At 42.3% G+C, this 15802-nt stretch overlaps 1 protein-coding gene across 1 annotated transcript in view; it reads right to left on the reverse strand.

Annotated features, from left to right (window-relative positions):
* The window catches only part of fstl4 (follistatin-like 4), a gene marked incomplete at both ends in the record, with an annotated part of 221091 nt that overhangs the window by 29789 nt on the left and 175500 nt on the right, over positions 1-15802 (reverse strand). The window contains 4 exons of the mRNA XM_084338507.1: positions 1727-1883; positions 6803-6921; positions 8872-8898; positions 12988-13122. Of these exons, the coding sequence (XP_084194633.1) occupies positions 1727-1883; positions 6803-6921; positions 8872-8898; positions 12988-13122 (438 nt within the window). The remainder of the gene's footprint in view (positions 1-1726; positions 1884-6802; positions 6922-8871; positions 8899-12987; positions 13123-15802) is intronic.

Genomic DNA, 15802 nt, shown 5'->3' on the forward strand with positions numbered 1-15802 from the left:
AAAAACTTAACACAAGGCCCCTGCTTATCCCCAATGCGATGAGCCGCAAGGCTTGTTTAGTGGAGGGGAGCTGTTGGCTGGTGAAGACAAAATCATCTTTTTCTTAACATTACGTGAATGACATTGCCAGGCATTCATTGCATGATTCCAACACACCAAAGTAAAAATTACTTTATAAACAGTTTTTCACCAGGAGGCTTCTTTGTTTGTTATCGATGTGTGCTTCAGACAGATTGCTGTGCAGAGGCTAGAGGGTAGGTTTGCCGAAGGATGCTAGACGCTGGGTTAGCCTTCATTCAATCAAGAGCGCCTCTCGCAACTGCAGTGGATGAATGTTTGGTTGAAGTAGCGAATATCTTGGTTAGAATACACTTGCTAAGCAGTTTTGTGTGTCTAGGTGGAATATTTAGGCTGCTATATTGAAACTGGGGAAATTACTGTAAATAGTCTCTGGCGACCCAAAAGGGCCCCAAAAGAAATCTCACTCAAAGGTTTTCCAAGAAGTTGGCAGCCCTAAACACAGTGAGATTAATCGAGTGCATCTTATGAATTTCAAATCACTAACAAATCTCAATAGTATAAACTAAATAGCTAAACATTATTTAAATGATACATACTGGCTATGTATGTTTGTGTTGGCACGTCTGAAGGCCACAGGACAACGATAGATCTGACTAAGCTTGCGTGTGTCTGTAGCGTTAATGCTCCACATAAATCACAGGTGAAACAGGCTCCCCTGTCTCCTCTGATACATGTGGTGAATGGTAAATGGACTGCATTTATATAAGAGCTTTTATCCAACGCGCTTTACAATTTTTTTACCCATTCACTCACACATTCACACACCGACGGCGGAGGCAACCATACAAGGTGCCAACCTGCTCATCGGGAGCAGTTAAGGGTTAGGTGTCTTGCTCAAGGACACTGTGACACGCTGCCCAGGAGGAGTGGGAATCGAACTGGGAACCTCCGGATTACCAGACGACTGACTGCTCTACCTCCCTACTACTACTACTACTACTACTACTACTACTACTACTACTACTACTACTACTACTACTACTACTACTATTACTACTACTACTTACTACTGTCGTTTCTATTTTCACCATCAACGCTGTTTAGGAGCTTACTTCGAATGTCTACAACTTTATCCTCTGCAGACTCTGTGAAGGTAGACATAGTATATATAGCCTTTGTAGATTTGTTCTAAGATATCCCTATCAAACGCATCACTGTGTTATTAGATGCACTCAACTGGCCTCCGCAATGCACTAGGCTTCTATCTTTAAGTGTATTCACTTCAATTACCCCTGTTATCTGATGCAGTTGTTAGAACCATGTCGATCAACTTATACACTCTGATCATCTTTTCTTTTCAGTTCCAAGCGTTTCCTCAGAAATCGGCAAAAGGGCATTTATTTTGAAGGCTCCTTCTGGCTGGAATACTTTACCAGCTGATTTGAGGTCGTTAACCTCATTTGGGATATTTAAAACGACTTTCTTTTCAGATTTTTTAAACGAGCTGCTCATGCTTCAGATGGCTTTGTAATCCGTTGCTTTTGATTAATAGTTGTATATGTTATGTTCATTATTTTTGTCTTGTTGTTGTTGTTGTTGTTGTTGTCAATTGTCTCTGTATTGTGTTTTTGTGTTGCAGGACCCCCTCGAAAACGAGACGCTACATCTCCATAAATATGTTTTCACAAAAAAAGTACAGCTACACCACCAACCTGCACCACCTTCTGAGACTGGGTGTCGACAACCAGCAGTCGGCTCTGGAGCGGCTGGGTCACATAGACGTACTTATCCCTCACGTTGACGGCTGAGGACCACACACAGTGCTGGGGAGACACCCCCTCGCCTTTGGGACACATCTCCTCCTGAGGAGCAACAACCACAAGGGATGGAGGGAGGGATGGAGGGATGGAGGGAGGGATGGATGGATGGATGGATGGAGGGAGGGAGGGATGGAGGGAGGGAGGGATGGATGGATGGATGGAGGGAGGGAGGGAGGGAGGGAGGGATGGATGGATGGATGGATGGATGGATGGATGGATGGATGGATGGATGGATGGATGGATGGATGGATGGATGGATGGATGGATGGATGGAGGGATGGATGGAGGGATGGATGGATGGATGGATGGATGGATGGATGGATGGATGGATGGATGGATGGATGATTGGATGGATGGAAGGATGGATGGGTGGATGGATGGATGGGATAATAGGGTTGGGAGGAGGGGATGATAGAGGTAGAGATAGAGAGAAAAAACAGTTTGTATCAAGGCCTTGTAGTATGCTGTATAGTATCAAGTGCTTTGGATTTAAGAAAATAATAATTATATATTGTGTAAGTGACTGATATCATCTACCGGCACATCATGGAGAAGAGGAATAAGATACAGTAAAGAGGAAACTACACAGGAGGAGTAAGTGGGGGACAGTGGAACTGTCAGATGGCCCTCAGATGGTCTAGAATAGATGACAGATTTGAAACATAGGGCCAATTTCTGAAGGTGTAGTAATAACAGTGTTGCCCGTGTCTTCACTATGAACGTGCCTGTATTAGTCATTAAGTCAATTCGTCTGTTAGATTGTCTGGAGGTGTGCGCATATGAGTCGTAGATTGGGATCAGAGGGGGACCCCCCGAGACGCATGTGCACAGGACCCAACATTTCTTGGTACGCCCCTGGGAACCTCTTATACAAGGACCCTGTATATGAGTTCTTTAGTGTTGTCCCTCTGAAATACAGTCTGGTTATTACTTTCACTTTAAAGTCACTCATGGCTCAAAGGTATTACATGAGATCACTTATATAATAAATATGGTAGCCTGCGTTCTTTGCTGATAGCAGTGTGTGCACTCACACGTACGGATGCAAGCACACACACACGCACGCACACACACACGCGCGCACACACACACACACACACACACGCACACACACACACACACACACACACACACACACACACAAAGCCTTGTTCCAAGAATGTATCCCTCCCGCCACCTCACCACAACTGAGAAAAGGCTGTTTACAGCAGCAGCTGGCTAACACATAGCTTATTGAGTTTCTATCGATCCCTAATACCATTACAGGGGCCTGTGAAACCCAAATCCCTCAGAGAAACAAGCTACTCTTACCATCTAAAGCCCATTGCTTTTGGGAGAGGGATGTTCACCAGTGGATTAAAAACCCAGCGGGTCTATACTGCAGATCCTTTACAGTCTATTGAGTGGGGAGGCTGGTGACCGAAGGGACATTAGTAATCCCATTACATTTAGCGAAGTGAGGAGTCGCATTCTGACAATGGATAAAGGTGGCGATGGGGGTAAATGTATTCAATTCACACCTGGGACCGCACAGTGGGTCTACGGCTGCCAAGACACAATGGAGTGTTTTGCGGAGGCACATTCATTTTCCATTCATTGGTTTGGGAGAATTAAACACCGTTGAATGGCTGTGTAATGTGGGGCTGGTGCGGCAGGTTTGTTATTCCGCCGTCTCTGGTGTTTATCCCGTTATAAGCACGATTAGGCCCGTCAACACCCCCCCGCATTCACTTTACTTCCTCATTGTGACTTGGACTTTTAGGTATAATTCTGAGATTGAAAATGGTAATTCTTTTTCTTCCTTTGATGAACACAACGTACACCTGGTGCCTGCGACGCTGAGCTGGGGGCGACGGGAAAGGATTTATGCGTGTCTTCTCTCTGCTCTCTACTCTTCCCCACAGGGATGCAAACTTGTCACCTTTCGGTGAAACACACAGTTTTGAATCCAAAATAGGCCATTAGTGTGATTTGTAGACCCCTGTGTCTTTTTGTCACAAGGGATTTCTATCATTTGGTCTGATGAGAAGAGCGTGTGGATGGGGGGGGGGGGGGGGGGGGGGCATATCTAATTTGTGGACTTTGATGACAGTGAGGACTGCATCCAACCAGATGTTGTTCTTTGCACATTGTCAATGGGATTGTTTATTGTTTATGTATATATATTATTATTATTATATTATTATATATATATTAGGGCTGTCAACGTTAGAATGTTAATAATGCGTTAAAAACACCACACATTTGTTTTTTTTACGCATAACGTAAAAACAAAACAAAAAAAAAATATATATATATAATAATCATTTTTTATATATTAATTGTAAAAAATTACAAAACAATAAATGTCATTTTGGTGACATTTCTGAGTACGTTTGAACTTGAACTATTTCCAGTATGTATGTGTCTGTCCCTCTCTCTGTAGCCTGTGTTTGTCCCTCAAGCTTGTTTACATTGTCAGATGACAGAGCAGCTCACTTCTTCTGAACAATATGCACAGACCATGAAAATAAGCTCTCACATGGTACTGTGTGAGAGGGAGAGAGAGACCTTCACATGGTACTGTGTGAGAGGGAGAGAGAGACCTTCACATGGTACTGTGTGAGAGGGAGAGAGAGACCTTCACATGGTACTGTGTGAGAGGGAGAGAGAGACCTTCACATGGTACTGTGTGAGAGGGAGAGAGAGACCTTCACATGGTACTGTGTGAGAGGGAGAGAGAGCCCTTCACATGGTACTGTGTGAGAGGGAGAGAGAGCCCTTCACATGGTACTGTGTGAGAGGGAGAGAGAGCCCTTCACATGGTACTGTGTGAGAGGGAGAGAGAGCCCTTCACATGGTACTGTGTGAGAGGGAGAGAGAGCCCTTCACATGGTACTGTGTGAGAGGGAGAGAGAGACCTTCACATGGTACTGTGTGAGAGGGAGAGAGAGACCTTCACATGGTACTGTGTGAGAGGGGGAGAGAGAGACCTTCACATGGTACTGTGTGAGAGGGAGAGAGAGACCTTCACATGGTACTGTGTGAGAGGGAGAGAGAGACCTTCACATGGTCCTGTGTGAGAGGGAGAGAGAGACCTTCACATGGTACTGTGTGAGAGGGAGAGAGAGACCTTCACATAGTACTGTGTGAGAGGGAGAGAGAGCCCTTCACATGGTACTGTGTGAGAGGGGGAGAGAGACCTTCACATGGTCCTGTGTGAGAGGGAGAGAGAGCCCTTCACATGGTCCTGTGTGAGAGGGAGAGAGAGACCTTCACATGGTACTGTGTGAGAGGGAGAGAGAGACCTTCACATGGTACTGTGTGAGAGGGAGAGAGAGGCCTTCACATGGTACTGTGTGAGAGGGAGGGAGAGACCTTCACATGGTACTGTGTGAGAGGGAGAGAGAGACCTTCACATGGTACTGTGTGAGAGGGAGAGAGAGACCTTCACATGGTACTGTGTGAGAGGGAGAGAGAGACCTTCACATGGTACTGTGTGAGGGGGAGAGAGAGACCTTCACATGGTACTGTGTGAGAGGGGGTGAGAGAACCTCAGTTTTATTGTACAACAGTACATTAGTCGGTACAAGGTTGGGAAGAGATAACATTGGACTCCATTTAGTTTTGATTCCACATAGTAGAAGGAGACGTTTTTGTCACCCTTTATTTTCCCCCATGTGAAAACAGCCTACATTGTATGATTTGCTTTAGAAGTGTGAGGGATCCAGGGAATGATCTTTGAATAATGGGACATTTTTGCTTACCAATGTAGCAGTTGTACAATGTGTCTGTTGTTGCGAAGCATGCATTGATGCTTAAAATAATAGGGGATGTTTTAGTGAACCTTTATGAAGAGTAAAGTTGGACACTACATTGTGTGAACACTCATATTACTGAGTAATGTTACATTTGGCAGGTCAATATCTGTTGTTGCCTATTGGGCTTTGCCGTGTTATGATTATTTTCAGTGCAGTATCTTTGTTTTTCTGGACGGTATTTGTCATTTTGGTTATTTAGTTTATTTAATAAACAAACATTTGCATAAAGCGAGCATACAGTATCTGTCCACTCCCATGTTAATAAGAGCATTAAACATATATAAAAATATCCCTTTAACGTACATTTTTTACGGATACAAAATTTGAGATGAATGAATCACAGTTAAATAAATTATGGTCAATCATGCGATTAATCACAATTCAATATTTTAATCGATTGATTAATATTTATATATACAATTTGACATGGAAATAACCAAACAAACATTTTGCACCCTAACCAAAACTGTGCCCTGATGAGCCTGCATCCTTGTGCCTAAACCAGAATATCACCAGCTGTGACGGAGCTAATGTGGGTCTATCTTCACAATGGATACATGATAGACTGCTAGCAAAGCTCTGTAGCCAATAGATATTGAACAGGGGACATTTAGACATGGTCTCATTTTTGTAAATGTCAACAAAGTGCAGTGAGACAATATTTCTCCTTGCGTTGCATCAAAACCTACTTGACAAGACAGGACCATATTAACCGTATTTTAGCCTCCTTTCACTGTTTGTTAGTTTTAGAATTTCTTTCAAGATGTTAGTGATCATCTTCAACAGCGTTCTGACCCCTACATCATTGACCTTTCAATCCCTTATGAGCGAGAGTGTAGCCTCAGATCATCAGGCAGGACCTTACTGATTGCTCTTCAGTCCTGGCTAACGCCTAAAGGTGACCAGGGTCTGCCATCAGGGCCCCCTAGGCGTTCAAACGGCCTACCAGATACCCTGAGGTCACTGCCAAATCAGTTCCATCTTTGAAATGACTTATCAAACTTAAATGACTCATCAAACTTATTTTCAGGAAAAAAGCCCTTACTGTTGTTTCGTTTTCCTATACATATACTGTATATATTTTGATGATCAATCCATCATTTTGAAAGTGTCAGAGAACGGGTATTTTTGGACGTCTCCATACGGACGAAGCGCACTCACATAGGTAGCAACGATCCTCTCGGAGCGCTTCATGTGTCTGCGTATCTCGCACTCGCTGGGCTGAAGAACCGTGATGCCCTCGTCAGAGAACACATAGAACATGTTCCCGACACTCAGACCTGGCAGAACAAAGGAAACAAGAACAACAACAACAACGATACAGCGAGATGGGAAAAGAAACAAAGGAAAGTACATCACACCTGTCGTCAAACTGTCTGACAGAGAAGAGACGGCAATTGCGTCTGCGAGAGCGCGCTGTTAGCATGAAGGGGGGCAGTTTGTCTGCCTGCCATGTTGACGATGCAGACAAAGGGCCCCGTCAGCAGTGTGTCACCGCGAGGAGCTTCAAAACCCCCGAAACACGAGCTCCAGGAAATGGGAGTGTTGCGCGGGCCTGTCTCCTCGGCGTAAACAACAGCTGTTGATTGATCAGCCAACCGAGATCACAGTCTGACGTTCACAAAGGGGCGGGACTGTTACCACTGTCAGGAGCGCATCGTCTGAACATGGAAGAGCTGGTGGACACATGTACACGCGCAAGAAGCGGATAGAAACACACACACAAACACGTGCACACACACACACGCATGCACAGACGAACATGCACACACAAACACGCAAACACATGCACACACACGCACACACACACAAACATACACACACACACAAACACAGCAACATGCATACACAGACATACACAGATAAATGAAGGAACAAAATCACAATAGCACACAAGCCTGCATGCACACACACATGCACACACGAACATGCACACACACACACACACACACACACACACACATAGAAACACAGACACAAACACGTGCACACACACACACACACACAGAAGCATGCATGCAGACATACACACATAAATGAAGGAACAAAATCACAATAGCACACACACACACACACACACACACACATAGAAACACACACATGCACACGCACACACACACACACACACACACCAACATGCATGCAGACATACACACATAAACAGCACACACACAGTGATAATGAGTTTGGAATCAACGCCTTGGCTGCTGAAAACAGAGGTGACACAATTGGCGTCAGCTATTCTAACAATGGTCCAAACGCTCATACTGAGCTGTAAATGAGTGTTTGTTTGTTTGTTTTTTCATGCAGTCAACATAATGGATATGTGATACTGTCTGCCATTGTTGGAGAACCTACTCCACTCCTCATTACAAGCTACTTCACAATGAAATTCGTTAAACAGAATCTTAACTCCTCTCAATAAAATGGTGTTTGTCTAACTAACACTATGGCATGTAGGCCAACAATAAACATGCTGTATGTTTAATATGTTATATGACTGGGGGGGGACTTTGTCAGGGTGCCCCTCTATTTCCGGGGCCTGTCCTTGGGTATAGTATAGGTCCAAAACAGCTGCAAAACAAACCCATCACATACTCTCTATAAGACTCTTTATAAGAGTATACGCTCCAATGATTGGCTCACACAAATTTTTTGGGATATAATGGATGGTTTTTGGATATTGCAACTACTACAGAAAAACGTGAGTAACACGTTTTTCTACAACTCAAGTTCAGACCTATGGTACTCTATTTCATTAGCACTAAAAGTGATCTTTCTCTATTGTATCAGAAACTTCAGAATGTTATATTTCAAAAGAGACCAGGCTTATGCATGTGCTATAAGTATAAAGTATAAAGATACGCTTTTCAAAAAAAGTATGCAGTCCTCAAGTTCAAGTTTAAAAATGGCCACTTTTCTGGGCACCAGTTAAGTGGTTAAAGTACCTAGGGTTTATACTGAACTTGGGACATCTGCTTTGAGCTTCTGTGCTCCTGACATCATACAACAAACCTTAAAACTCAATACTTCCTCTGGCCAGTTTAAATCTGTAACCATTCAATTGTAGTCGTTATAATTGATTGTACAAACTCTGTTATGTTTGCATTTACTGTATATTTATCATCCACATATTATGCATGTGCGCTCAACGTCATTGAAAATGGGGGCTTTTCAAGGTGGAATAAAGATTGAATAAAATGAACGTCGTCATGAGTCAAACATATTACCTTCTTCTCGCCAAAGAATGTTTGCAACTGCAGACGTCAGCAGCGGAGCGATGAAGAGAAAAGGAGGGGAGGGAGAAAGGAGACACGTCACGGCAGTTTGTCCATTTAGCAACGTCACGGCAAATCTAAACGTGAACGTCTACGGCAATGTTTCAGATTGCTGCAGACAAAATCACATTTCCTCTGGAATGAACACGAGCCAAGTGTTGAATTGAATTGAATTGAATTGGAGGAGCAAGCTGAAGACTAATTCATACATTCTGTGGAGCGTGTGGTGCCTTCGGCATCGACGGCAATATGAGACCAAATTTGTGGCCAGTGCGACAGAGGCTGGATACAGGAAGAGGGAAGACAGGTGGGAAAATGAAAATCATTCACGTCATTAGAGAAACTGACCTGTGCTGAATAGCAATCGACTACTTTCAAATTTCAAATTTCTAAATTGTAAATACATTTTCTCAATTTGATGTAAAAACTAGCCAAATCGTTAGCTTAGTTTGTATCGTCAAAAAGGTGAACACATCTCCTGAACCCAGAGTCGATCGGACCTTCCTATGTTGAGCTATGTTAACTTTCGCGCACCTACCCCCTACAAGTGAATGCCTCATTGTTTTCTGGAGATATTATGCGGTAGCTGCGAGAAGGTTACCATAGCTCAGCGTAAGAAGGTCCGACTCAGGGTTTATCTCTACGTGTTCAGGAGACTCAGGTGCATATACACGTGATCATGGTCATGTCTCTAGTACCCCACAACCCGACCTACGAGCAGATCTATGAAGGGGAGCAAAATATGGCAGGAGACTTATTTTGCTAAAACTTTTTTTTAACTATTAATAAGCTACAAAACCAAAATGTCTATCATATCAAAACACAATCTAGGGATGTATAGGAATACAAAAAATCACATCTAGAATTTGCCCACCCAGATGGTACCAAATCGTCAAATTTGGTTTGTCATGTCATCCCAAAAAAATGTGTTTGAGCAGACCTGTCCATGGTGCTGAATATTTAGGCCGCAGTTACAGTAGGCACTGTGTGCCAGTGAAAATAATTTCAGATTTAGGAATATTTTTAGAGTGAGAAATTCAGTTGTATTTTCAGAAAATAGGGCTCCGGGCTTAAGAGGTTTAGTTAAGAGAATAGAACCCACATTCTCATATACTCCAGAATACACTTTTCATTGACCGTGTTTCCAGCGTCTACTCCTCATGGATCTGACTAAACTTAATACATTAAAAGTTTATTCTGGAGCATATTAGTGTATGGGTTCTATTTATTTATTTTTGATTATTACCTAACCCAACGGATCACCGGAGACGCTGGCAATACGACCCTTATAAATGCGCTCCACCAAATCTCTGAAGATGTAAATACATCTTGGCAATTAGCGCCGATCTTTGTGAATTGGAGTGTTTTTGCAATGAGGCTCATTTGCATAGAAAGGGGTACATGTTCCGCCCATATTACCTCATTTTAATAGCCCTTACTGTATATAGCAGGGGTAGCACAGATGCACAGAGACGCAATGATGATGGCAACACTTAGCACGGTATTTTACCCTTTGCAAGTGCTTTGTGAATAGCAAGGTTTGTTTTGGAGCTATTTGCACAGGCATATCGTCAGAAAAAGCCGTGCAATCCCTTTGTAAATTCGCCCCCTTAGTCTGTTAATCATAGTGTTTGTGTATACTTGCATGTATGTGTATAGTGTATGAATGAGTGTTCTTGATGTGTGCCTGTGTGATGGGTGTTTATCGGATGCATTCAAGTGTTATGTTCAACAATGTCTCTACTTTAAAAGAATTCTAAACTTACCGATACAAATAGTGTATTCTACATTCTTGCTGTAATTATTTCCTGTAATATGCTGCCTGGAGAACATGGAGACACGTTTCAATGCCCCTGGAGGGTTTTCAGGCAATTCTGCTTCGCAATCCCTTGCAAATTCTATATTGCATATTTTGAAAGTCTTTTTTTAATATGTGTAAATAATGAGAAAAAGAAAGAAACAATTACGAGTGACTGACATTCACAGAGACTGTGTGCACTGCAAATGCTGAAGGTAGCATTGTCCTCAATAGTTCCTCATACTAGAGTAGCCTACTTTTCTCTTTCTCCAACAAAAGGAGTGTGTGTGTTCTTGTGGTGTATAGTACTTACAGGTTTGTCCCTGCTCTTTTCTCCATGAAAGAGAGGCCTATTGGGATGTTAGTCCTAATCCTAATGTGATCCTAATGTGAAAAACTGATTTACCTTACCTTGCTACCTCTCTATCTTTTTTATGCTCGCTTATGCCTGTATTTTATACTGTTGTGAAGCACTTTGAACTGCAATTTCTGTATGAAAAGTGCTATACAAATAAAGTTGATTATTATTATTATTATTATTATTATTATTATTATTATTATTATTATTATTATTATTATTATTATTATTATTATTATTATTATTATTATTATTATTATTATTATTATTATTATTATTATTAAATCAATGTCTTTCATAAAACGTTTTTATTGTGAAGGTACTGTATTTCTTTTTCCTCCTCCTTCATACTGCCGGTCAGCCTATCGATTCGTGTCGGTTTTTTCTCCATAGAGTAAACTATGTAAGGCCCAGAGAGACAAGACACCCTTGTTGAGTGAGTTCTATTCAAACAAAAGGACGAGTGCACTGTATAGAGATGTCTACTGGAGTTGAGAGCTTCGCCCTTTTCCTCTTTTACTCAAGGTCAGAGTTTCTGTATATAATAAACAACTGAAGCCACTGTGACACAGCGAGTCGTATTGCTTGAGTTCATCTCAAACAAAGGAAGATATGTTCTCCTCCAGTCTAGTTCAGAGAACATTCAAGGGGAGGTTAACCAAGTCCTTCCCACTACCTGCTGCGTGTCATGTGTGTCATGCCTGAGTTATCAGAAATGTAAACAGACGTTTGGTGCTATGTCTTTTCTGCGTAAGTAACCCATACCTTATGTCTGCATAAAAGAGACAAACAATATGGGGGGCACAATAATATAATATGTAAACGACCCTCTAGGTAGCGTCATTCGGTTTGTGTGTGATAGGGAACTTTTATTTTGAAGCACCACCAAACCGGAAGCAGCTACCGCAAGCATGAGCTCAGCTTGACGGTTCAAATGAAGGTTTAGATTACGGATACAAGGAAAGAGAGTTCTCCGTGAATATCTTCGTTATTCTTTTGTTATTTGGAAATGGTTTACAAGGTAACTGCTGTGCACTTTCTATGGTTTTAATATTGGTTTGAATTCACTTTTGTTTGTGTTTTGACAACCTAAAGTTATTCCTGCTACTGTGAAAATACGTTGTTTTCTAGCTAACTTTGTCATTGGTCATTGCAAATTGCTAGCTTGTCTACACATTTAATAAGGTCCAGAGTACCAGCATTTTAAGAGTTTTTGTTTGCTTATAGATCCGGAAAGAAGACTTTCATGTGGTTTATGGTTAAGCCCCCTGTTGGAGAGAGAGGACAAGGTACTGGGATGTCAAATTGTCCTATTTAGTGATATGGGCTGTTTATTTTATATTTGTATTCATTTATGTATTGGCTATGTCACTGTTATTGGAAGCCATTTGTGTCAAGTGTTATGTTAGCTTTATTGAACAATGTGAATGTGGCACTTATGTATATCTAATGTATACCTGTATATATATAATGTATATATCTGAGTATCTTTTCTCTGTCTTTCTTTGTCTTTTCACTTCAGCTCTTACGTTGTGAAATGAAAATAAACATTCATGAAACACCAGTAAAGGAGTCCATCCATCACTCTCCCAGGGATGCTACAAATATATACAATATGTTAAGGGATAATAATAAATATAAGTAGCATCGTTTAGTTTAGTTCCCGTTTGGACAGAGATGTTTGACAGGGGGAGTGCGCAGGTTGGCCTCTCCCTGTGAAACTCCTCACTGTCAGGTGAAAAGAAGCGGCTAGCAACTCCACATGTATCGGAGGAGGCATGCGATAGACTACATCCTCCCCAGACCGTCAGTAAGCGCAGCGGCCAGGAGGGGAATTGGCATAAGGACTAAATTGGGGGATAGGAGGAAAGATAGAAAGGCAAAAAAATAAATAAAACTGTGTATAACTCACGAGTCTTCTTGGCTGAGTCCTCAACAAAAAGAGAGGATATGTCTTCGTCCACTCCCACCTCGTTCTTAGCGATGCAGGTGTAGGCTCCCGTGTCCTCGTACCGCACGCTACCAATGTAGAGCTCACTGCCGTTCGCTGGGGAAAGGAAACAAAACAACAATGTGAATAGATTCAATATTAAATCATAAAATGTTATCAGAAAAGAGCTAATGCTTAACTAATTTCACTGAGCTTAGCTGTTCTTTCTACAGTATGGTAACCTTTCTGGATAGTTTTGCTAATGATTACATTGAATCTGTGTTTGGTAAAAATAAGTAAATTCCTATGAAAGCAGGTTTTGTATTGATAGTTGTTGTTTTTTCTATATTAACCTTTTTGAATAGTTCCGGCGACAATTCAATTGAAGTCAAATTAAGTAAATGCCTTGAAAATAGTATTACATCTAAGATTGACATCCGAGTTTACAGTATGTGCTGTAGCCCAGTGGTTCGCAAACTCTTGTCACGGACCTCCAAAGGACCCCCAAATTTGGTGAGACTTTTTAGCAGGGACTCCATTTGAGAATATATTTGTTGTTAGATATGATTTAGTCAATCATTCCAATACTGTAGCTGAGGAGATGAATGAATGACAATCTAGACACTGAATGTGCTTTTCAATGTAGGGTGGGAAAAAACCTTGGGCTACACTGGCTCAATGGCTGCCATACACCATCACCAGGCACACAACTACACAATGGCTGAAAGGCTTGAGAGACAATGATTAATATCAGCCATTCTAAGGGGATAGGTGATTAGATGGCCTTGATGTCAGAGACCTGATTGGGAATTTGGCCAGGAATGCCCCGGGTCCTTTAACGACCCAATTAAATCGGTACTTCTGTTTAATTGCATGCAAAGGACGGCACTTGCAACTACACAGTGTCCCTATCACCGTGACGACAGAGACGACAGAGTGATCCCTGCTGAACAACAACACTAGTCTCTGACAACGGCCTGACCGGGGCTCGAACTGCCGATCTTCTGACCATGTCGCCACGCTGACAGTGGAAAGAGTCAAACCTAGGATCCCCAGGCCACACGAGAACCTGTAGCCAACTCTTCAAAACCTCGTTTATCCAAACCCTCCTCGGGAATGGAGGTCACGTGGTCATATATCAAACTGCCAGGCAAAGTCGCACACTTAGGGGGAAGCAAAAACAAACAAACCTAATATGGAAGGTTTGTGGAACCACTGGGAACGTGGATAAATGAGATAAATGACGTTCTAGTGCACAAGGGGAATACAAACAAGATGGCCGGTTTGGTTTGGAAACAGAATGGATCTAAAGGCCCAATCTGTGATCCAACCATAAATTAGTGGGTGGCCCCACCACCAGAAAATAAGAACTAGGAACAGAGACATGTTTCAATTCTCCAGTTGACTGACTGAGATCTTGAGACAAGCACTCCTTTTGCAAATCTTTCTTTCTTTCTTTCTTTCTTTCTTTCTTTCTTTCTTTCTTTCTTTCTTTCTTTCTTTCTTTCTTTCTTTCTTTCTTTCTTTCTTTCTTTCTTTCTTTCTTTCTTTCTTTCTTTCTTTCAACACAACACAATCTGCCTTCGTTTCGCGATGGGGGGGGGGGGGGGCAGCACTGTCTGGCGGAGGTGACATGGGATGTATCCCCACGCAGGGGCGACAGGGCAGCATCAGAAGTGACCCTCTCTGATGTCAGCAGTAGCTTTGTGATGTACGGTACACACAGCGGCGCTCTCTCTCTCTCTCAGATCCCACCCGCATGTAGCGCTGCCTTGATCACAGCGCAGTGGGACAGGGCCGCGCCAAAGTCACACTGGAGCTCTCGCAGGCGGTGTCAAAGATCATGTAAGAAATACTACTCTCTTCCACCTTCCATCCCCTCTCATCTCTCTCTCTCACTCTCTCTCTACTGTATGTATATATCACCCTCACTCTCTCACAGCCTCCTCTCTGTCCTCTTTGATGCCTTCCCTTCTTGATCTGACTGCTGTAGCCTATATCTAAGTGGACGCGCAGCTGAGCTTGCCAAGAGACGTGGTCCTCTCTGAACTAAGGGGGGTTTCCATAGAAATAATGCTATACATATTATGGTATGTGCGAAAATGTTTTGCTCTGCCTTTTTCCACGCCAAGAATGACTTAAAAAATAGATATTTCAAGAAGTTGAAGGAAGTGTTTTTTTTAAAAACTAAATTTGGCGTGTTCGTGAAATGCATTTTGTATTCCGAGGTTCTTCTGTTTTTCATGTCCTCCATTTAGCACGGTGGACGTGTGTAATCCCTGAGAGGAAGCAGCAGAGCTTCATGAAAAGGGACAGCGCTTTTATTGCTTCTAATTCATAATTATGTTCTGATCAATTCTTATTGAAAACCACTGAGTCAACCACACATTAAACGAGACTTTATGTCCCCATTTACAGCGGTCTGTGGTGCCGGAGGTTTGTAGCCAGACAAAGAGTGTTGTGTGGTTTTCTCTCTTCCCCATTCCGTTCACCTCTATATACTCTATACATTGCTGCTGTCAGACGAAAACCTTTCTCTAAAATTGAGAATGTGTCTGGAATTAAAAAAAAGTCAAATTAATTTGTACAACCCAATATCTCAATGCATGTCTCATTGGGCTTCGCAAGCCCACGTCACAATGGAACACCACCCCCTGACCTTTAACCCTCGATGGAGATAGGTGTTTAGGAGGGACACGTGTATTTCTGAGGTCATACATTAGGATTTGAATGTGTTCAATTGACCATATTCACATGGAGGCCATTTTGCTCTTATGTCATGCTCAGATTGGGTTGC

This window comes from Notolepis coatsorum, assembly GCF_963971535.1.
Source record: "Notolepis coatsorum genome assembly, contig: SCAFFOLD_171, whole genome shotgun sequence".
NCBI classification, from domain to species: Eukaryota; Metazoa; Chordata; class Actinopteri; order Aulopiformes; family Paralepididae; genus Notolepis; species Notolepis coatsorum.